General features: G+C 34.2%; 1 protein-coding gene and 1 pseudogene across 3 annotated transcripts in view; one reads left to right on the forward strand and one right to left on the reverse strand.

The window, feature by feature from the left end:
• Window positions 1–25,664, reverse strand: part of CADM2 (cell adhesion molecule 2) — a 384,704-nt gene that overhangs the window by 79,345 nt on the left and 279,695 nt on the right. For all 3 annotated transcript variants that reach the window (XM_026664092.2, XM_087966630.1, XM_087966629.1), the window contains 2 exons: window positions 17,776–17,913; window positions 9,307–9,477 (listed from right to left, as the gene is read on the reverse strand). In XM_026664092.2, coding sequence (XP_026519877.1) covers window positions 9,307–9,477; window positions 17,776–17,913 — 309 coding nt within the window. The remainder of the gene's footprint in view (window positions 1–9,306; window positions 9,478–17,775; window positions 17,914–25,664) is intronic.
• LOC148130454 (uncharacterized) lies at window positions 1,890–4,402 on the forward strand (annotated as a pseudogene).

Consider the following 25,664-nt stretch of genomic DNA (forward strand, 5'->3'; position numbering starts at 1 on the left):
GACAGATGTAGCATTTCACAAAAACAAATGGCTGCATATAGCCTTGCAGATTTGTCTGCATAAACATATAAACCTATAAACACTAAATGCATTACTACACATATAAAGTTATATTTGTAAATAACTAAAAATAACAAAATCAGAGTTGTCTCAATTCACAACTATATTGTCTCAAGTTTTTAGGTGAAGTTCATGAGAAGATGCTGACTGTACTGGAACACATAGAGTGGATCCCCTCTCCTCCATCATAATCCATTGATCATGTTCTAAAAATAACAAAATGTCAGCACAATCATTAAATTGCACAGTTTAACTATTCTTCTTCTTGATTGAAATACATTTTATTATATATTAATTAGGTTTTTAAAAATGCTTACTTATGCATTTTCTGGCTGGATCTTTGACACCGTTTTTCCATAGCCAGTGTGTCAATGTCTGGTTTTAGGTCTTGTGCTGAAGCAATCCGTAGGACAGAGTGGAGGTTCTCATCAGTGATACGTGATCTATGCTTGTTTTTATTTAGATTCATTATGGAAAACATCTGTTCGCACAGATAGGTGCTCCCAAACATAGACAGAACATGGACTGCATGATGTTGAAGCTGTGGCATTGAACCAGGGGGTATTTTACGGTAAAAGTCCTGGATCTCAACATCCTTGAACTTTGCTTTCAGACTACGAATGCTTTGAAGCTCGATTAACTCCATCTGAAGGTGCTGGGGTGCAGTGCAGACATCGGTGGTGAAAGGATCGGCAAAGATGGCAAAGTCTGATTGCTGCGCTTTAAAGTCAGAGAAGTGCCGATCAAAGTCATTTATTAATCGGCTCACTTTGGTAGCCAACTGAGCACATGAAAAAATACTGGGAAATGATGCTGAAATGCTTTGACAAACAGGAAAGTGAGCAAGATTGTCCTGTTTGACTTGGCACATCCACAGATCAAGTTTACGGTGGAAAGCCATGATCATGTCGGACATCTGTGTAATGACTTGTCTACGTCCCTGCAGCTTCTGATTCAGTTGGGCGAGATGCTCGGTTATGTCACATAACATAGCAAAGTCACACAGCCAGTTGGGATCTGACAGTTCAGACACGAATTTTCCTTTACTTAGCATGAAAAGAGCAATATCTTCCCTAAGTTCAAAAAATCATTTGAGGACTTTACTCCTACTCAGCCACCGTACTTCTGTATGGTACGGCATGTCTCCATGCTCTGAGCCCATCTCCTGCAAGAACAGCTGGAACTGACGGTGATTCAGGACACACGCTCGAATGAAGTTCACAGTTTTCATGACTGTGGTCACTACTTGATCCATCCCCAGCACCTTCCCACACAACGTTTCTTGATGAATGATGCAATGATACATTACCAGAGGCGTCTGACAATTACTTTTCAGCATTTTGTCTTTTATTAGTCCAACGAAGCCCGCTTTTCCTCTACACATTGTGGGTTCACCGTCTGTAGTTAATCCCACCAACTTTTCCCATGACAATGCATTTTTACTCATGGACTTCTCCACCATATCAAAAATGTCCTGTCCTGTTGTGGTCCCATGCATGGCAGCTACATCCAACAGCTCCTCAGTGACAGAGAGGTCTGACTCCACGCCTCGAATAAAAATGGATAGATGCGCTGTATCTGTGTTGTCTGTGCTTTCATCAAGAGCTAATGAAAAAGCTATGTAACTATGTGTCTCTTGGGCCAGCTGCGTCAACAGGTTTCCTGCTAGTTCTGTAACTCAGTCCACAATGGTGTTCCTTGATAAACTGACATTTTTAAAAGTCTGTATCTGGTCGGGGCACACCTGCTCACAGCCCTTCAGCATGCACTGCTTCAAAAACACGCCCTCTGAAAAACACTTTGAAGCTCAGGCAATTTCTTCTGCAACGATGAAGCTAGCTTTCACTGCCGCAGTGTTTTTGGTTGTGGCTTTCGTGAACACATTCTGCTGCAATTGTAGTTTGCTTTTTAATTCTTCGACAATCTGTCGTTTTTCTGAAAGGCTAACTTTGGCATACTTAGCTCTGTGTTTGGTTTCAAATGCCAACGTAGATCATACTCTTTGACAACCGATAATGCCTCGTAACATAAAAGACATACCGGTTTCTCTCCTTGAAGCACAAACATGTATTCACCTTCCCATCTTTCTTGAAACATCCTTCCATCTGCATCAACTTTCCTCTTCCTGGACATTTTGGGTTCATTTGTAATTCCACATTATTCAACTTGCAGAAAATAACATTGATGCGGATACACTGCAACCTAGTGGCGGGATGTCGACAATTCGCTGGTAACATAATTGGTATGCATTCTGGGAAATGTAGTTTGTGGTCAATGCTCTCTTTTGCTTTATTTATTTAAAGACAATTGGAACTTTGTAGCTCTCGCGGGCCACATAAAATGACGTGGCGGGCCACATTTGGCCCGCGGGCCTTGAGTTTGACACCTGTGCTATAGAGCCTGAAACTAAAGCTTACCGGGACCCAAGAGGTAGATCGAATGCTGAGCAAGATCTCCAAGAGGGAGATCAAATTCTGAACCTAAAAAATAAATATCCAATCACGCTGAGGAGCATGATTCCAAGCTCCGTTTGAGAGAAATCAGTGGAGTCTGAGAGACTGAGAACAGCATGATTCTGAGCTGGAGGAGGGCTGAGAGCAGGCTGCAAATGCGATTCTGACCTGAAAGTGGACGAGAAGCATGATTCTGATTTAGAAGGGGATTCTTTACTTTGAGTTTTAAAACTTTAAGAATAAGCCAAGGAGAAACCATTTCACTACTAATCTCTACCTCACCAAAAATCAATCGCTTTGAAGCCATTCAAACAAAAAGAAACCACGTGCCTTCAACTTCTACCTCACCAAGATTCCCTGGGCAGAGACTCCCTGAGCAGAGATTTCCTGCCAGCTGAAATAGGAGTCAGCTATACAAGTAGATCAGATAACGACATCCAGAAAAGCAATAAATCTTTCTCACCAAGCGGATCCCCAGCAAAGCAATAATCCTTTACTTGCTGACTTACTATCTCATTTCTTCAATACTTATAACACTGATTGCTTCATTACCTAAAACGTATAACTTGATGACCACAAGACATATATCAATGATTAGATAATGATGTCTATAAAATAATGTCTCTATAATAATTTCTCTAAAATAATTGATTGATTGATTGATTGATTAGTGTGATTAGAATGTCTAGTGCAAATAATGTGAATACCAATCAGTGTAATTTAATTGATTAGTAAAATTAATTATTAGTGAAATTAATTGACCAGTGTGATTAGTGATTAGTGTAATTAATTGGTTGATTGTTAATTAGTGAAATTACTTGACTAGCATGATTAGTGTAGTTAATTGATTGGTGCAATATTGTTATTGATCTTGTTTGATTGAACAATTTAACCAATGAACCATCTCAACAAACCCACTATGCCAGGAAAAAAAATCCAATACCAAACCACAACCCCAAGAGAAAGAAATCCCCAACAATGAACCACAAGACTCCTGCACATGCCTTATATGTAATGAAACTCTAAAGGAGAATGAAAATTCCATCAAATGTTCCCTATGTGACAACTACGCTCACCACAACTGCTTGGGATTACCCAAGCAAATGACTCAATTCCTAGAATCATCCAACCATGGGTTTCCATATTTCTGTCCACCATGCAGACCCAAACAGAACAAATATATTGGCCTGTTTGAAAGAATCGATACCTTAGAAACACGAATAACATCCCTTGACACCATAGTAGAATCCCTTGCAACTATAAAAACAAGATTAACTAATCTTGAAAAAAAAGACACAACACAAAAAAACGAACATCCAATAGTTGCAAACCACATTTTTACTCAACAACCGCAACCACAACCCATTCCACAAAAAAACACAAATCCAACAAATAATGATATCCCAATCCTCATCAAAGAAGCCATCGAGTGCAAATGGAAACATTCCAATGCCATCTTATTTGGTCTTGAAGACAACAATGACAATGATGACATCACAAATGCGCACAACATCATCAGTGGCTATCAAGCATCAAGCATCTCCCCTGATGAAATACTCGACATTTCCCGCATCAGCCCAGAGTTCAAAAACAGTAGCAGCTCATTGGCTCCACACTTCTACAGGGTTGTTTGCAAAAATGAATTAAGCAAATGAAAATTCATTTACACTATAAACTCACTTGCCAAGAGCAACATCAACCATAAGAATCTCCGTTCTCACCCAGAGCTAACCTTACAGCATTGTGTACAGTCATGTGAACTATGCTCTGAACTCAGACTACAAGAAGAAGGAAATACTAACCTATACATTGACTACCGCACAGAATTTATCAAAAGCGAGACCTTCAACTTAAATCCTAATAATGATCACCCCAACATCCAACAATAGGTATGCATGCGCCTTACTTCCTCCAGACCCACTACATATCTAAAATGCAAACTACTCAACGCAAGAAGCCTCGCAAACAAAATGCATGAATTCCTCATCTTACTAAGCATAGCCACATTTGATATTATATTTTTCTGTGAAACGTGGTTAAATGCATCTTTTCCAGACTCCATTACCACAGTCAGAGAATATCACATTTATCGATAAGATTGCGAAATCCATAGAGGAGGTGGAGTTGCTATCTTCTATAAAAAATCCCTAAATCTAAGAAAGATTCAAATTACACAAGAGCTTGCTCTTCCAGAGACAGTCTGTGAACTGTCCTTAAATACCACTATCCGCTTCTTACTATGCTACAGAGCCCCTGATTATGACATAGTTCATGCAAACAAACTAACTTCACTGCTGACATGGGCTGCCTCTTGTCCACAACCCCTTATTTTCCTTGATGACCTCAATCTACCTCTTATAGATTGTATAGATGTAAACGAATGTACATCCGAACCCATACATACAACCCTGTACAATGTCACTACTACACTGGGACTGGATCAATTAGTAACTAACAACACTAGACTCAAAAACTGCCTCGACCTGCAACAGCTCAAACTCAATTTATGGCCTACAAATACAAGAACCCTTTTTAAACAGTGACCACAGTATGATTTGACTTTTGTCTCAATTTACACCCTCACAAAGAAGATCATAATGATGGATCTCCAAAATACAATTTCAAAAAAGCTAACTATGATCTCATAGATGTCAACCTATCATCTCTTGATTGGCACATTCTGTTCTCTAACTGTAATACTACAGAAGACCACTATAATGCATTCTTACTTGAACTTGAAAGAGTCATTAAACTATATGTACCATTAGTAACCCCTAAAAACAAAAAACAAAAAAAAAAAAACAAATTACCCATAATAAAAAAAAACATCCAATAAAAAAATCACTATGGCGTATGTAACAAACTTTAAAAACCGATACAACACCTTATGCTGACAGATAAAGGCAGAATGTACAAATTATTACTGCAAACAGGAGGAAAACCTCCTACAAAATCTACCCACGCCTTCTACAATTTTGTAAACACCAAACTTAAAGACTCAAGAACCATCCCACCTCTAAAGGGACCAAATGGGAAAGACTGCAGCTGTTAAGGCCAACCTCTTCAATTCTTCAGCTCAGTCTTTGTTAACAGCAATGGCCCACATTTCCTAGTTGTACCATAACTAACTGCAATGATCTACTACATATTGACTTTAAAGAAGATAATGTAGAAAAGGCATTACATAATCTAAAACCATCCCTATCTATTGGCCCCGATGGATTATGTGCATACTTCTTAAAAAAGCTTTCCTCTGCCATAGCAGAACCCCTAAGCATTATATATGAGATATCATTCAGAAACCAGCTCCTTACCAAACCTATGGTCCTTAGCTATGGTCATCCCTATCTTCAAAAAAGGTGACCCCAGCCTGGTTGAAAACTACAGACCAATAACACTGTGTTGTGTCACGTGCAAAGTCATGGAATCAATCATTAACCAATTCATGACCCTCCATTTAGAGTCAAACAACTCTCCAAAAAAAACAACAATTTGGTTTCAGGAAAAAAATGTCCTGCAACCTACAACTCTTACACTGCGAAAACATATGGACTACTTTACTCGACCAGGGTAAAGCAATAGACACAATTTACTTAGACTTCTGCAAAGCCTTTGATTCAGTGGTACATGACAAACTACTGTTAAAACTAAACTCTTACGGCATTTCCGGATCCCTTCATAAGTGGATTATTGAGTTCCTATCAAACAGGCAACAAACAGTAAAAATAGGGAGCGCTATATCAAACCCTGCTCCAGTTAACAGCGGTGTCCCCCAAGACAGCATTCTAGGACCCATCCTCTTTATACTCTATATCAGGGGTCCCCAACCACTGGTCCCCGGACCAGTACCGGTCCGTGGAACATTTTCTACCGGGCCGCCGGTTTGCTGGGCGCCGCCATCTTGTTTCGATGAGAAAGTTTTTTTTAAAGACTCCAATTTTTCTTCTTTCCTTTCTCCCAAAATGAAAATATGAAAAATGAACTGCATAAAGTTCTGCTACAGCAGGCATTCGTTCCCCCAAAAAGGAACTCACAAATTACAGAACAACAACAAAAAAAGAGAGAGGTAGGACCAGGATATAGGCAGACGCAAAACTTTATATGCAAAAAATAGCCAATCTGGGCGGTTAGCCCTGAGGGAAGTGTGGTGGGGCAGGGAATGGTAACAGCATGCATGCATTTTTCAAAAGAACCACACAGGCTGCTGAGCCCTTGGACAGAAAGAGTGAGCCGAGTAACATTTTGTTGCTTCCTGATTGACTAATTTCAAGCTCCCGGCTGCACTAATCGGGCAGGGCCGTGTCGCTCACGTGACCTCCAGGCACGAGATTAAATTCAAACGGCCGTGTAGGAGGATATCAGGGAGTCGGTTGCGCCGCTTCTGCAGGAGAATCTTTTCATTGCAAGGCAAGCGGGTGGGTAAGCGCCGTGAAGTGGGGGGGGTCAGATGGGGTGCCGCTGTTTAAAAAAAAAAGAGCGAAAACAAATTTAATTTGGATTTAGTGGAAGGACAAGTTTTCCACTTTGTTGGATGGGTTCTAGTTGAACAAATGAAGCCGAAAAAGGGGACTCTTGCTTTGGGGTCGCTCGGCTCGCCTTGCCTTGTCATGTGTGCTGATGCCGGTACCGGGCCGCGGATCATTTTGTGATGCCGGTACTGGGCCGTGGCACAAAAAAGGTTGGGGGCCACTGGTCTATATAAATGACCTTTGCGATCATATTATAAGCAACTGTGTCCTCTTTGTGGATGATGTAAAACTATTCAAGACCACCGACAATGCTACTGTTCTTCAAAGTGACCTTGATTATATGTCTGAATGGTCAAACAATTGGCAACTCCAAATCTCGACTAACAAATTTCCTACACATTGGTAAAAAAATCAGTACACCAAATACAAACTAGGCGGATATGACCTCATTGACGACCCTCATTCTGTCAAGGACCTAGAAGTACTCATATCTAATGACCTAAGCGCCAGACCTCACTGTATTAGCATTGCCAAAAAGGCATTAAGACTTGTAAATATAATCTTACGAAGCTTCTCCTCTGGAAATATTGAATTGCTAACTAGGACATACAAAACCTTTGCTAGACCAATACTCAAATACAGCTCATCTGTCTGGAATCCGCACTGTATATCAGACATTAATACAATTGAGCGAGTCCAGAAGTATTTCACGAGAAGAGTACTACACTCCTCTGCTTGCAACAGAATACCCTATATCACCAGACTTGAAATTTTGGGCTTGGACAATCTTGAACTATGCCACCTACAGTTGGACTTAAGCATAGTACACAAAATTATCTGCTACAATGTCCTACCAGTCAATGACTACTTCAACTTCAACTGAAACAATACAAGAGCACACAATAGATACAAACTCAATGTTAACTGCTCCAAACTTGATTGCAGAAAGTACGACTTCAGCAACAGAGTGGTCAATTCCTGGAATGCACTAACCTGACTCTGTAGTTACATCCTCAAACCCCCACTCCTTTAACCTCAAACTATCCACCATTGACCTCATCCCATTCCTAAGAGGTCTGTAAGGGGCATGCATAAGTGCTCCATCATGCCTCCTGTCCCTGTCCTATTGTCCCCATTTAATCGTACCTATTTTCTGTATTCTTACTCATGTATACCTATTATTTTGTAAGTGATTGACAAATCAAATTAAAAAAAAAAATCCAGGGCAGTGAAAAGAACCGGACCCCTTTTATTAAATTTCGAATTACTTCCAATTTCTTAGTCAGGTAAACCTATGATGATAAGGTATACTGACAACCAAGACAGTTAAAAATAATGCATATTGAGAACAGGAATCAATATAAACTAACCATTGACATAAATAGCCCAATAAGCCACAGTATATAATAAATGTATTACATGCAGCAGTCCCTACTTCTCAATGATAAGATGAATAACTTTCACTTCACTATAATCGTTCATTAGTGAAAATAAATAAACAGACTCAATGTAAGCTGGGTTTTAAACAATGGATTTTTGCTGTTATAATTTTGATAATTTTAATATATAAGATAAGAGGTAATGAAATAAATTAAAATTATGTTTATTTAAAAACAATTAAATTGGCAGATGTAAAAAGAATAGGCAGAATAAGTGCCATTAATATTTTGATGTTTAAATCTAAAATACTCCAATTTGTCTTTCTGAATAATTTCTACTTATACAAAAACTTTTCAGAATAACAAATGTTATTTTCCATAATTTAAAACAATAAAAATGTGTCAAATGTTTTATTTCTGAAAAGACAAGAAAGATTAATTAATTTTGACATCAAGTTTTATTCAATTTCTGAAATCTAGAAATACTGTGCCATATTTTAGTACTTTATTTCAATCACAATATAATTTTGGTGGCATTGGATTCATGACTTCAAGGTGTATTTGTTGGTTATTTAAAGGATGCATAAACCAAGTAGACATGTTTTGTCAGGACTCATGAGATGTTAAAATTTAGGCATCTGAACATCCAGCACAAATATGATTTCTAAGTATCACAGTCACATGGAACTAATTTACTTTTAGCTGTATGTAGTCCATACATACCTATCTTCTATGGACATCTAAGCTAACTGTAGGAATGGGAAAGCATAGTGATGGCTAAAAGGTTAAATCCCCATTGTGTTGCATTTATTTTAAATAATTTTTAAAATTATCGCTATAGAAGAAAAATGTAATTTGCCATAACTCCAAATAATGAATAAAATCTCAAAATATAAAGAATATTTATAATTCATCATTCATCAAATTCAGATACATAATACTTACAGTGTATTTCTAGGACTTGCATTGCTATCTGAGGTGTGGAGTTCAACGATTCATGATCTACTCTGCAACTTATAACTGCACCATCATCAGAACGATCTGCTCTGTAATTCATTGTGCTGCTAACGGTAAATGTTTTCCGATTTGCATCCTCTTCTTTTAAATATTTAACATCTGTAAAAATAAAGTTTGCTATAATTTAGCATCAAGGGCTGGCAATAAAAGGCAAAAGAAGGCTACAGAACACGAAATCATTTTAAAATAGCGAATAAAAAATGTACCTTTCATCATGTTTGCTTATCTTATCAAGGCAAACAAGTTCTATTTCCAGGCATTCCTTTGTCTTACAGAACTACCCATGTTGTCATTCCCAAATGTACACACACAGATGGGAAATGCAATTTCAATAAGAACCAAAAGACAGAACTGTCAGAATGAGATTTTGCTCCTCATTATCTTTAATATAATTAGATTGCAATCCAAATATTTTTCCCTTAAGATTATTTTCTTTCCTCATGCCTTTTTCCCTCCCTTTATCTATTGGCATTTTAATCATTGTCAAATGATTCCTTTGTTGATCTTCTCTTTTCCTTTTCAGTATGCACAAACAATATTACGCAAGTAACAAAACAATGGAGATCTTAAAACTAAGTAATCAGCTTCAGACTAAACTTTTATTGTACAAAAAATACTTTCATGTAACTTGCAGCAGTTTTTTTATGTTATTTTCAATTCTGGATGAAAAAGCCAAATAATCTTACACTTATTAACAATGACATTTGAAACTATTAAGATTATTTAACATTTCTTTCTTTTTTTTGTACACTTATTGATAAGACCTGTTTAAACATTATAGGGTTAACTATTTTTAATCAACACAGTGCCATTACAGATAATCTTCCATTATGATCACAGTTGAGCCCAAAATTTCTATTGCTGAGTGAGGCAATTGTTAAATGAATTTTGCCCCATTTTATGACCTTTCTGGCCATAGTTGTTAGGTTATTGGTGAATCACTGAAGTTGTTAATAACTCTGTTGTTAGTACACAGTTTTTAGGTTGTTAGGTGAATCACTACAGAAGTTAGTGACACATTATTACATTGTTAAGAGAATCCGGCTTCCCCTTTGAATTTGCTTGTCAGAAACTCACAAAAGGTGATCACATGACCCCAAGACACCCCAAGACATCATAAATATGAGGTAGTTGCCAAGTGTCTGAATTTTCATCACATGACCATAAGGATGCTACAACGGTTATGAGAAAAATGTGAGAAGTAGATTTTTAGAAATCTACTCATTTTAAAAAATGTTTATGCAAAAATTATTTATTTTTCATTTTTAATTATACCTATATAGCATTGCCTTATTTATTTTCATGGTAAGCAAAATACATTAAGAGATTAAAAGGAAAATAATTGGAGAAAGACCATAAAAGAAAAAGAAGTTTAACTACATCAGCACTGTTTACTATATTTTCTATACAATTTTGTTCTTGTAATTTATCCTATCCAAGGTATTTGTTATTTTGTAGAAAGGGAATTTCATCCAACCCTCATTTTTTTGCCTTTTCTTTTCTCTTAACCACATAATGATAGAATGCATGAAGGCTAAATGTTTTATATTTAATTTACACAAGATATAAGTGATTTTGATATATAATTTATGGGAAATCAGTCTGTTTTGAATGGAACAATTCCTACATGACATATCTGTATTATATCGTATATATGGTACAGAGTTGAACATTTTTTTCAGTATTCAAGAGTTAATATGGCTTTGGAGAATAGAGATAATTTTTTTCTGAAATTGTGTGGTAATGTGCTTTTCTAACACTAGACCTCTGAAGTCCTAGAAGCACTTAATTTGAGATAATGCACTTAGTTAAATTTTAATCCTCCTTGGAATGCAATTGAAAACAAATGGGTATGTTTTATAAAACCAGCTTGATTCTATGCTATTTTGAATATTTTCATTGACAAAATTAATGTGAGAGTCATTTATTTCATGGTTCATCAGCTGTTGTCTAAGTCAGTTCTCACCAACTGAAGTGACAAGACCCTTTTGTACTCTTGCTCTGATTATAATAAAAACAACTTCCACTGTTATGTGCTGCTCTTTTTAAACTATCTGAGATAGGTGATGTTCTTTATTTCTGTATTATGTATTTCTTTGCTGCCATAAAAGTACAATCTGAATTTTTGAAACTTGGATTGTCTATCCATAGCAATTGTTACTCCATAATGTTACTCATTGTTAGCTTTTCTTAGCTGTGCATAAACCATCTTTGGAAGAAAAACATGCAGTTTTAGAGAAATTATAAAATATGCAGTCAACATATGGAAGAACTTTTATGTACATAAACTATGAATGTCATGATGCATTTTGGTTTATTGTCTAACAAAAGCCACCCTGCAGCATTTTGAATAATAGAAAAGTGAAACTTCAGGGGGGGAAATGTATTGGATTTGAATGTGTCCTCAAAACTTTATACAAAATAAGCAAAGGAAGCAAGTTGTTTTAGTTTTATAAATTTCATTAATTCTCATTCGAGGAATCTGATTACAATCTTCTGAAAACTGAATACATAAATAACAATTTATGAAAAATCGGTGCTAAAAAATAATGAATCGCACTTAGTTTGATATGATAAATTGTTAGGTATGGCTATAGGTTATGATCTGAAAAATTTAGATGATAAATAGCAGCAAAGACTCTTGTACCAGAGATGTGGTATGATTGTGTAGTATAGGACAAAGCCAAACTATTTAAAGGTCATGTTCATAAATGTTAGAAAATTGAAATTATAGAACCAATACAGAGATATCCTTTCCTTCTGAACTCATCTTGTGATAGGAAAGGGAGAATAATAACTGTTGTGAAATCCATACCAAAGTCAGTGCTATGGTTTCAGTTCCATAACATATAAATATATTCTGATTATGAAACAATAATTTAGGAAAATATAGACATGCTACTGTACAGAGTTCTATATACTTCTTTCAAATATTTCAAAGAGTTTGAATAATTGTCTAATTTACTAAAATGCACACCATTCACAGCTTCTCTGAAATAAATAAGAGCACTTATTCTATCAGAGGCACTAGTGCTGCTTGCAAAAATCCATGAATTGATTTAGTAAAAAAAAATCATACAAATTCATGGAGTGCATTAATATTGAAATGAAAATTCTCCAAGGGAAAAAATGATACGAAAAAAAAATGCAAGAGAAAAAAAAATCACCAAAGGCATTCAAAAGTCTAGATTACCTATTCCTTCTTTTGAGATTGAAGCTCTTTACTAATTTACCTATAAATAAGTCTGATTTAGAGTATTTTTAATACCTGCCTTCTCCAAGAAGCCTCTTCTCTGTTAATTATCCATAGCCATGGTAAAGTATGACACTATTCAGATTACAGAAAGTCATATAAGGCAGAAAAGGAGTGAGAAATGATAAGACAATGAAATTAAAATCATGGAATGAGAAAAAGTAAAGGCATCATAGCTACAATTGTATTACCACTTTATCTCTTTATATTATTTTATCCTTGTAAACCAGTTTTCCTTCACCATGTTTATACACAGCTTCAAATATTTTTTGTTGTTCTTTAAACATCTCAGTTGTATCTATTTCAAGAAGTCATCAAATCTTTCCAACTATGCCTTTTTAGGGTTTCCCTTTTCTATCAACAAAAGAACTTGTTCTTTATATAATTCCTTCTGCATTTTCTCTATAAAACAAAATTATGCGCATGTGTTTATTTCATTAGATTTTATACTTGGTTTATATATATTTAGCACCCAAACATTATTGACTATCTGTTCTTGTTACATCATAGACATTACAAAATACCCCATGAGCCTGGCATATCCATTTCTGTATATCCTGTTTTAGCATCTATTAAAATCTATTCTACAGATAGTTCTAAACCTATCATCTTTTAAATTACATTATAATATTCTAATTCTAGATTCAAGTATTTTTTTCTATGTATTTTGTTTAACTTTTATTTTCAACTACTTCCACGGTTATTCCTTTCTGAGCTGTTCATGTTCTTCAGATCTTCTTGGCTAAGATTACTTAAAGTCACTTGTGTGACATCACCTGACTGTTAAGGGATGGAAAGTTCCAGGGATATAATGTAGTTCATCTGTGGTGGTGGTGATGATGATGTCTTAATTGCTGCTACAGCTACTTTTTTTCTTCTGCTTGGCTCTTTGACACTCAGCTCTTTGTCATTGGCTCTCTCAGTTATGAGATACATCTTTTAATTACTTCTGTAGATTGGTTATGCGGTAAGGTAGCCATCATTTGGCTGCTGCAGATTGTGTGAGTGAATTGATACTTAGATCTAGTAAGGCTTTTTTACTGATCCATTGAGCTTTCAACACCTCCTTTCCAACCCACAAACTACTTGGTGTCCCAGTTCAGCTTCTTGCCACCAATATATATTTACAGCACTTTGTTGCTTCTGTTCATGTGACCCACTTATGCACACCAACTCTTTTCCTCTGTGGTTGTCCAAAGGACCTGGGACTTCTTGCTCCTCTAACTTCTTGGGTATTCTCTAATAATTTCTTCGCAGCTCATATTTTCATTTCTTTTTGACCCTTCCATAGTTCTTTCCTTTCCTTCAGGATTCCACACTTCTTCTTTTCTTCACCACCCACATATTTTCTTTAACTGGACTCCTGTTTAAAAGGTCAACACAATACATAAGGGATAGATAGGGCCTTAAAAAGAAATCAGAGAGGGAGGAGCATAGATGTTCTTTTGGTTTTGCCTCCTTCCTTTCACAACTAACAGTTACATACCTTAAAATTTCCCCCTTCATCTTATTACTATATTGTTAATAGATGCTTTATCAAGGAACACAGATTATTTACTTAATGTAGTTTTTTCACTATTTATATATGATTTATATTTTACCTATCAAACATAACTGATAACTATTGATCTGAGATACAGGAATTTTCAAATACATGCTGCTTTTATCATATAGTCTATAGTTCAGTTACTTAGCCACCAACAGATTATTTGTTTTAAATGTACATATTGCATTTACATTTATGCCCCAAATGACAACTTTAACGCTACCACAGTCATTTATTGTTCATTTATTCTTAACTATATAAAGAAATGAAAGCAATTCACACATTTTTCCTTAGTCTGTTAATGCCTAGTTCACTAAGCTTATTGTTTATTCTTGTAAATTCTTTAGTTTCATTACATACTGTTCCTATTGAATTGAGTGTTCTATCATATATGGATACAAAATATGAAGTACAAGATATAGTTTCTCTAAATAAACAGATGTATTCAAGCAAAATTCTGGCCTGGACATGCCAACACAGAGTTTCATTATAGTTTCCAGAATTTGCTCATTGTTACTTCTTACACTCTTTTAATCAGAATTATGGTAATTATAAAAATGAGCTTGAATGGTTTCAAAAAAGAGTTGGATCAATGAATATAATTCAAGAAGATCAACAGCTATTAGTCTGGATGGCAGCAAGATTGTCTTTGAAGAGCATCTGCTGAGAGACTAGTGGGCTTCCTTGTCCAGTTGGCTGACTTCTAGGAAAACAGACTGATGAACTGATGAACCAGGAGTTTGATATAGCAGGACACTGCTTATTTTCTTATGTTCCTGCTATTTTTTGTCAAATATTAATCCTGATGCACCGTTCTCCCATGCCTTCCACCCTTTGGAGTTTGGAATAATTATTAATATGCCAAAGAGACAGTGAGATTGCAACAGTGTGATGATGTTTTCAACAGACACACCAGTCCACAAGCAAATCAGTTCTATGTTTTCAACAGTCCACAAGTAAATAAATTCTATATAATAGTGTGATGATGTTTTCAACAGACACATCAGTCCACAAGCAAATCAGTTCTAATCTACCTTTCAGCCTTACAATTTTTCAACATTCTTACAATATCTTCTTTTTCATCAGTTTTTCCAACAAATATTATTTCCAACAAATTATTTCACCATATTTAGTTTATAATTCTAGTCAGATGGTTGTTAGTCTTTATCCAGTTCTGAAACATTTTCTTAATCTTAAAAGTTATTTTCTGTTTTTGACTACAGTCTTTCCAACTATCTTTTTCTCATCCTCAAATCTCACTTGCTTTTTCCTTCTGTTCAGTCTTCTTCACTTCAACTTTCCATCAAACATCTTTCCCAATAACATAATGCCATTTGTTGGTGAAACTCTGAAACATAATATTTTCAAACTGTTCCAAGCAGATTCTATATTATTTCTTACCTCTACTCTCCATTTGTTCAGTTGGGAATCATATTATTTTTTATAAAGGACTTACAATTTTTTCTTGCAGTCACTGTACTTTCCCTCATTTTTTTCCTACTTTTTCCTCTTTGCTTCCTCCCACTCAATCACTATTGTCAGCAAAACATAATATATCCTATATTTAGAACTTCGTATCACTCTTGTATCCTTCACAAGCCTATCTTTCATTGGAAACAATAACAAAATCATGTCTTACGGTCATATTCATTCTAATCCAGCTCAACATACAGTATGGATCTTAACATTGCAATGTATCTATTTTCTCATTTTCACTGCATTTTCTCAAGAGGAAAAAAAAGATCTTAAAAACTAGTACTCAATTCCATTTTATTAAGAATGAATAGATTCTTTTTTTCATATGCTGCAGGTTAAGTATATTTTCAGTCTTGTTTTTTTTGTTCCCTTGCCATTTGACTATAGACTTAGGGTATTCATTTTAATGAGATTCATGTTTTTACCTCTTTCAATGCCATTCTCTGATTTAAATGTTTTAAATTTATTATGGCAGCAATGTTAATGAAAAAAAATGGAGCATTTTTTTACATCAACTGCAAAGCAATCACAGTTCAAAATTTATGTTAGCTTTTCTTACAGATTATTTCAAAGGTAGCCAAAAGTTCTAGTAGTAAAGCAATAGGAACACTTGTCTCTGATGGTGAGAATAAAACATCAAATAAATCAAAACAATTACATACAACACACTTTTAAACTAGACTTTGTAAAAACAAATACTATTTGAAGTGATTATCAGGGGAGAGATGCTACTAGTTCTAATATGTATTATTATTTATCCATTACTCTGATTCAGATCTATTAATAAATTTATTTTACTGCCTAATGAGAAGTATGACAAGTTTCTACTTCTCTTTTAACCTAATGTATACAAAGCCAATCACGTCAGTTTTTGTTCAAGTTAAATCAGATTTCTTCTGGCTTCTGAATCATAAAATCATCCAAACTATTCTTTTTGTTGTTAGTATTCTTTTTGTTGTTGTTTGTTGGTAATAAAATTCATCAGCAATAAATAGAATGATTAACAATTCAGAAACAAACTTTCATCAAACTGTTCAATTTACAGACACATTTCTCCATCTCTAATTAGCATAAATAGTTAACAGTTTGCCTTTATAGTTTTATCTGTTCCTAATTCTAAATCACACTTATTTGAACCAATATTTAATCTGGTAGATTTTAATAAGGCTGTACAATTCAGTTGACTGTCTGGTTCAACTTCCCAAAACTACAAAATGACCACAACCTAACACACATGAAGCCTAAATATATCCCCAAATATTTCAAAAATCTTCTGGCAGATGTATTGTCTGCATATGGAAATACTTTGAGTCCCTGAAGAGCTACAATTGTTCCACAGCTTCAACTAACAGATTGAGAATTATATGGAGAGAACTAACATAAGATCTTTCTGTTTGTTGCATTTGTCTTGATATTCATGTGTCTCTCTTCCCACCATCTCTTTCTCTCTCTCCCTTTCTCTCTCTTTCCCCCCCTCTATGTGTGTGTGTGTAATAATGGAGTGGAGCAGACCACAGCACAGAAGAACAGAATAAAATATATAATTTTCATTTGGTAAATTGAACTGAACATTATTATTGTTATATAAGTATGGGACATAAATCATCTTACTAAATACAGTGAGAGGGTCCCTGGTTATCTTTGATATTCTCTGAGGTTGGTTGTTTTATTGCAGTCATTTCACTACCCAAACTAGATAAACAACAGTCTGGCACTGCACAATGCACTGATTATATTAGTATGGGTAATGAAACGTGTGCAAGAAAACAAACAAGTTCAGACAGCACTCAGCAGCCCTCATTTCAATCCTGAGCTGAGACATTCTCCTTTGTTAATATTAATTTGGTATAAAAAAAAATTTTGCCATTAAGAAAGCAGCAAACATTCTGAAAAAAGAGTTTTCAAGTACTAACTGGGTTGGGTGGGAGTGAAACAGATATATTTTGATTTTTCAGGAAAAAGTAGAAAGAAAGAATGGGCTAATGGTCCCATCCAGGAATGGAGAATGCCACTATATCACTAGTATATAGAACAAAAAAATAGATAATGTCAATAAGCAGAGTCTCTCCTGATTAGTTAACAATTGTTTATTATAAAGCAAATATACAATTCCAAACAATACCTTTCACCTCTTTGTCATTTTTGAACCATCTAATATCTGCAGCTGGCTTACTACCAGATGTTTTGCAAGTAAGTTCCATCCAATCTCCTTCCATAATTGGTGAAATAAATCCACTAATTTGAGGAGTCTCGGGAACACCTAACAAAAGACAAACAAATAAATTACAATTCTGCTAATGGTTTGTTTAAGTTTTTTTTTTCCAAACTACGGGAAAAGTAAAATGGTAGTAATGATCAGAAAAATTGCTTTAGTAATAAAGTATGTATTAACACAGTAGGGAATGAATAATAAATGCATTAATTTATACATTAATTATAGATTTATCATATAATTTATCATACAATTCATGCTGTGAAGACAACAACATATTCATTAAAACATTTTTCTTCAGTAAAATAACTGTTTGAACACAAACTGTCAAGAGAATGGACATGACATTTTTAACAATGAGAAAAGAGCCACTGATTAATACCAAATTATATTTATTCCAGTTAATGCTAATATTAAACTAAATAATAAAATTCATCATATCACTTAGTCTTTTCTATAGATCACGGTATGTTTTTTGATTAAACCACATGGTCATCACTTATATAATTTATCCTGTGTAAATTATAAATTCATGGAAAATCAATTCACTATATGAAATTGAACTCAAAGTACAGTTGCAGGTCTGAACTTTTATGTATTATAGTAGACAGTGAAACAATTGACAAGAAGTTCGGAAAATAGATGAGGTGCTGGTCTTGGTGCAGGAAAGAGCACATCAAGCAGTCTAGCAGTTTCATCTTTTTCCTATTTTTGTCAACACAATTATAATAAAATTCACCTCTTCTCCCAGTTGTGTTCTAGGCATCTCTTTCAATTTTTCTGAAACCACACGAAGTGTTGGGAATTATATGGGCCAAGAGAAATCTCATGGGCATGATTCTATCCAATGTCTTGGACCATATTTCAGGCACTGATTAGGAACTCAATATGACTGGGCAGCAGAGCCTCAGGTAGGAAAAAATACTCTTACTGACCTCTCCGAAGTATTTCATATGATTGGATGGAACTCAGATGAGAAGGAAAAGAGGAACAGAGTACAAAGGGAAAGTAGAATGGAGACCTTACTATTGATTTGTCTCTATAAATGAATCAGTCTATTTTTGGTCCATGCCATTTTTACATACTATACCTTTCATAGTTGCATTTATACTATGTCACCATCATATTATAGTTTACAAAGAAATCAACATCAAAATTTGCATTTAAATAATATTTAAAACATTATCACCATCATTTTAGCCATTGTCTATCCACTGTAGGATGAAGGCCTCTTCTGCATGTTTCCAACCTAGACGATGCTGAACTTTATTTTGCTAATTGGGCCCATAATACTTGCTGATGTTATTGATCCATCTTATTTTAGGTCTCTTTCGTAAATGCTTTTTATCAAGCAGGATCTATTCTATGACTGCCTTCGTCATCCTGCCATCAGTTCTTTTTGCTATGTGACCAGCCCATTTCCATTTCAATTCTTTTACTCCTTTGATGATATTGTATACTTTCGTTTGTTCTCTAATCCAAGTGCACATCTTTCTATCTTGTCTTGTAATGTCAAGCATGTATCTTTCCATGGCTCTTTGCGCTACTCATAGCGTTTATATTGATTGTGAGGTTAGTGTCCATGTTTCCCCAGCCTTTGTTAGAGCAGGTACCCATACTGATTGAAAAGTTTTCTTTTCAGACATAGGGGAAGGGTGTCCTTGAAAATTATGCTTAGCTTGCCAAATGCCTGCCAATCACATTTAATATGCCATTCAATTTCCTTTCTGGATCTTTTAAGAAGAAAACAACTTCATCTGCAAATCTTAAGTGATTTAAATTAGCACCATTGATTTTTATCCATCTTTTGCACAGTCTAATTTGTGAAATACTTCTTCAAGGCAGGCTGAGAAAAGGATAGGTGATACTGTATTGTCTTGTCATACACTTCATTCTATGTTGATTTCCACTACTAATTTTAAACATACTTCCTTTGAAATAATGAATACTCACATTTTCTTTACATCTTGATACTCCCATTAAAAAATACCCGTATTGCAACATTTACAGAATATAAGATATTTTGCTATCTTAGATTTAGTTTTTAAACATCTACCTATATTATCAACAGCTTTAAAATGAAATATGAATTGGAAATAAAAATAAATAAATAAATAAAATAACTATGAATTTGAAATAAGCAAATTAAAGATGGAAAATAGTTTTAGTAGTTCTGAGTTAAATAAGCAAAATTAAGATTTTGCAAAGGAAAGAGAAATACAAAAAGCTGAAGAAGCAGACTTAATGATTTAATAATATAAAAAAGTGCTAATTCCCCCCAAAAAAAAAAAAAAAATCTGCTTGGAAACTGTTAGAGAAATTTCCCTCAACATGTAGAAATGACTTAAACTTCTGTTTTGCATGACATATTGATGTTACCTCATTCAAGAATACTAGTATTATATATTCTAATGTTCTTGATTTAAAGAAAATCAATTGTCTAGATATTCAACATTTGTTAAATGAACCAGCCATTTTTCTATTAAGTTGGTCCTTATGAATTCTTCATTTTAAATTCAGTCAGCTCCATACATTATATTTCATAATTTATCATCATCAATTCTATATTCAAAAGCCAGCTGTTGCACATTATGGCCAGCAGCTTCCCCTGAAAGATCAGACTTAAGTAAGTATACTGAATTATGTGAAGCTATTGCTTATTGACTTTCATTTCAAACGTAGGGCAAATTATGTGTTATGCATTGTTATAACAATAATGTTGGACATCTGCTTTAGCAGTTTCCAAACCATGGTTTAGAATCTGCTAGTTAATTATGCTGAACTATTTCTTTTCAGATTTCTTACTTTTCTAGTAAATCTTGCAGCAATTTTGCAAATGTATTGCTTGTTGAAAAATTAAATGGTTTGAGTGAGGCAAAAGTATGAAAATCAGTTCCATCAAGAGAGAAAGAAAGGGAAAAATGTTTTATATGGAGTGAATAAAGAAGTGCATAACATATAGTAGAAGGAAACTCATAAAATGGAGAGTTAAAACTGAAAGAAATAGAAAACAAAATGATTTTAATGATTAATATGGATGAAAAGTTAAATAGGATAGATTTAAAAGAAACAGAAATAATTTACATATACAAGGCAAATCTTAGTGTGTAAAATTCAAACCTAGTCATGCCTCTTTCAGACATAAAACATGTAATATACAATCCAGTGGAAGTTATCATAATAATACAATTACAAACAAGATATTATACCATAATTACCAATTAAATTATCTAAGTTTTAAATAAACATTAAAATTTGCAGTTGAGTACAACATTATGCTTACCATAGCATACATGTTTATTCAATGGCATTTATTTCTAAATAAATATATATTTTTAAATAAGTATACTAAATGAAGGTCAGGGGGTTAAACCAGATGGTTAAGGTAGCAAGTTTGAAACTGGGAGATGATGAGTTCTATTGCAACCTTAGGCACAAAGCTAGCTGGGTGACCTTGGACCTTTCACTCTCTCTCAGCTCTAGGAAGGAGCAAATGTTAAACCAGTTTTGAAATTTGGCCAAGAAAACTGTTCAGATTTGTCTAGGCAGTTCCTAGTAGTCAACACTAATTCAAAGACACAAAAACAACAAAGAGCATACTAAATATTATTATATACTGTAAGTCTAATGACAGGAATGGAATACTTTCAACAATTTATCTTTTCAACTAGGTGAATAAGTTGATGTTTTTAGAATTCTGAGATACATGCATTTTTATTATTAGACTTGATATTACTTGACACTCACAATATACTCATAAATAAATCATTATAAAAAAGATGGGTCAACACTTTACATTAGAGAAACACACAAATGTTGCACTTATTATTATTAACATAATAATCTGAAATAAATTAAGACATTATTCAAATACATACATTTAAATACTTCATGGATGATTTACAGTTATACAAATACAAAATAAGTTGCTAAATAGCTCCTTTATATTATTATAGACACTTTCTAGAAATGTAATATGTTACATTGAATTAAAAACCTGATTTTTTTTACACAAAAAAATCTTATTTAGATTAAAAACCAACTTTCATTTGTCTTTATTCCAGAAACTCTGTTTTCAGATGTTCTCTCTCCCTTTTAACATTAAACTGGCAAAATAGTCTCAGTGGAACTAGCAGAGGCATATATTTCATATCCTAGGCACAAAAGCAATTCTCTGGGTGGATTAAGTTTAATATTACTAGCACACAGAACATTTTACATCAGCCTTATTAAATTCAACTCTCACCTTACTATAGAGAAATGTTTTTTTAAAAAAAGTAGAAAATTGGAAAATGGACAAATAAGAAAAGGCAAGGAAATGTGCCAAATTTTGTCAGTGAACCTATCATGAACAATAACTGCTTACATAAAAGTTGCCATGTACAGAATTCTTCCCAGTACCACAATCACAGACATCAAAGACATTTATGAACATCAAAGAGAGAGGTCCCTATAGTTGATATTCCATTCCATATAAAGCTATCACTCTCATTCTATATGTATGTGCATAGGTACATAGACACATACACATACTGTAAGTACATACAAAAAAAGTGACACCTAGAAATGTAGTCCATAAGAAAAGTTTGATATTTTATGGGTTAGGTGGAAGGGTAGGAGAAAGGGGGAAAAGAGAGGGAAATGAGAGGGAGGAGAAGGAGGAGGAGGAGGGGGGGAGGGGAGGGGGAGGAGGAGGAAGAGGAGGAGGAGGAGGAGGAGGAAGAGGAGGAGGAGGAGGAGGAGGAGGAGGAGGAGGAGGAGGAGGAGGAGAGATGTTCGACACTGTCTGAATATACAGCAAAGATATCCAAACAGAGTCCTGACTGGAAAAATGTGCCACATTCATGGCCAACAAGGGGAAAATAGTGAAAACTCAATGTGTCCTATGGAAATCAATGTGCCCTATGGAATCAATGTGCCCTATGGAAATAACTTCAAGAGTCAATATGAAGAAATACCTAAGAATCCTTCAAGCTGACAATATGAATATGACAATATGCTGAAGTCAAGAAGGTTAGTAGTGAGTACTGCACATCATGAGAGATAAAAAAGTTCTCAACATTCAAACACAATGATAGAAATATCATAAAGGCAATTGACAGCTGGGAAAATGCAATCATTAGATATACAGCTGGAATAGCAGACTGGATTTGAACACAACTAAAAGCCCTGCATAGAAAGACCAGAAAAATAATGAAAAGGAATCATGCTTTTCCTCCAGTCAGTGATGTTGACAGACCCTATGAAGAAGTATAGGAAGACATGAAATGTTGTAAGTACACAAGACAATTAAAGAATTAAAAAGAGTAATATCTGAAGGGCAGCTGAGGAAGATTGGCTGAAGCTAGTACACCATGAAAGCTTAATAAATACCAAAGATGTTTAAGAAAAGCCAAATGAAAAATAGAAAAGATCATGGCCAATACATAAAAAACCTACTAGCAGACAAAGCATATAAAAATGACACCTGCCAAAGGTTAAGAGAAAAAGGTAGAGGGACTAATTCTGACTTCAAAAAAATCAAACCTGACTTCAAAAAAATCAAACAGCAAATGCCATCTCTGCAAAAAAAGTTGAAGAAACAGTGGAAACCTAGTTAGCTGCTGGAAAAAGATTGCACAAATTGACTACAAATAACAGACAAATAAGAAAGACAAAGAATACCTGGAGTACCTGGAGACAGCAAAAGAGAAGAGAAAGAACTGGCGAAATGCACAAAACACAAAGATTTGCAAATAGAATGACTTGGGCAAAAGGAAGCATATTTAGTATCAATAGTAATGGGCTTTTTGGGTGTAATACCAAATCAACTGGAGCAACATTGTACACGGTCAGCACTGACAAAACTAACATTAGAGAATTGCAAAAGGTAGATTTACTTGAAACAGCTTAAATACTGAAATGATATCTTTAATGCAATCAAACAACATTTTCCTATTCCAGAACCTTAGAATACTCAATAGGTGAACAAAATGCCAAATTCAGTTTAAACATCTGGCTGACTCTGTGACCAACTGTAATTTCTTAAATTACTGCTGCAGTCACAGAAACTCTGTGTGACTTACAAACCAAACTTTTTTTAAAATAAGAGAGAAAAATAGAAAAAATGGCTAAGTTCAGAAATCTAGATAGGAGAAGGATCCACAAAAACTATCCTTCCTTAAGATGGCTTTTTTTGCGGGGGCGGGGGAGGGACATCCTAATATATAGCATTTGAGGATGAACAACAATAAGCAGACATTCTTGATCTGTGATTCATATTTGAGCTTTATGTCTCAAATACTTTAGAAAATACTGCAGTATTATTACTTGCTTTTTAATAACTGCACAAATTTTGTGAAAAACAACAGAATATTTAAAGAACCATCCCCATAGAAATATTCCAAAGAAATGAATACAGCAAATACACCTACAGACACACACACACACTCACACTATAAGTTCTTTCATCATTTATTCATGCATCAATGAATTCTACTGCCTTCTGGGGAAAAAAGCTTTTTAGAAATTGCGCATATACCTAAAAATAACTCTTCTTTCTTTGTGTTGTATAATGTACTACGGCTTTGACGAACATTTAGAAGTGAGCACATCTGTCAAGTTTTATTTTGTTCAGTGGCTCATATAATCTTACAATTAATATTAATATTAGGTTTGTCACATTGTTATGCTCATTGCCATTAATAAATGATTTTGTAGAATTTAATTTATTATTAAATTAAATATGTAGGCAATGCTTATATATTATTTTTCTAGTATACATAATTCTTATTAGTAAATTAATATAAATAGTTTGTTTTCCTAAGCAGTATATATTTTTCTATAGATATAATCTACCATGTTCAAATTGGAATACTGTAAGTACAAATTTCAGAATAAAATGCCCAAATTCACAAAGTGTGAATTGACAATTTTTATTCAAACATAAACAAAATATATTTTTCTTATGTCTTAGAACATTGTTCTAAGGTATCATTGAGGTATCTATGGAGTTAGTATACTCTTTCATATTACTGCCAGAACTCTTGTGGAATGGAAACAGTCCATTAGAATGTTTATTTTTTAATATTGGGTCAAAGTATTTTTCAGTTTAGTCCAATATTTCAGATTTTGACTAGTAGCAACATTATAGTTTATCTAGAGGAAATATTTACATGATGCTGTGTGTCATGCTAATATAATAACAACAGCAATAATAGAAATATGTTTATAATAATAAAGAAAATTTAGTTTTGTAAATTTAGTTCTAATTTTGCCCTCTGTGTGAAATTTCTTCAAAATCCCATCATCCCTGTTTTATGAGCAGAGTTTTTCTTCATGCCTACAAAATTTATAAATTAACTTTCTCTATTGTCTAGTAACCATATATGCAGCACTCATAAAACTATTATTTAACATTACAAAAAGTCAATAACAGACATAATGCATTCTGATACATAGAGCTAATACAAATGTAAATTGGGATGTAACCTCTTTATTTATTTATTTGCTTGCATTCAATATTGCTCGTTACACTCCCAAAATATTAGCATTTGTACTTGGTATGGATTTTAGCAAAACATTTCCTCTTTCCCCTCATTTTATACACTCTGTCTTCACCTTTGATTTTTCACACTTGAATAAAGTTAACAATTCAGTTCATGGTTTTTAGTAACCATAACTTACCAAGTTCAACCTAGATGAATTGTAATTAATTTCAGTTATGAAGAGTAGAAACAAGCCAACTTTGAACCACATTTTATGAAATTTATGTGGTATATTTTATCCCCTTTAATCACAGTTTGCTTATTAGGAGATAA

Source organism: Notechis scutatus, chromosome 5, assembly GCF_049901735.1.
Source record: "Notechis scutatus isolate UNSWTSFEM ecotype Mainland chromosome 5, rNotScu1.2, whole genome shotgun sequence".
In the NCBI taxonomy this organism is placed as follows: domain Eukaryota; kingdom Metazoa; phylum Chordata; class Lepidosauria; order Squamata; family Elapidae; genus Notechis; species Notechis scutatus.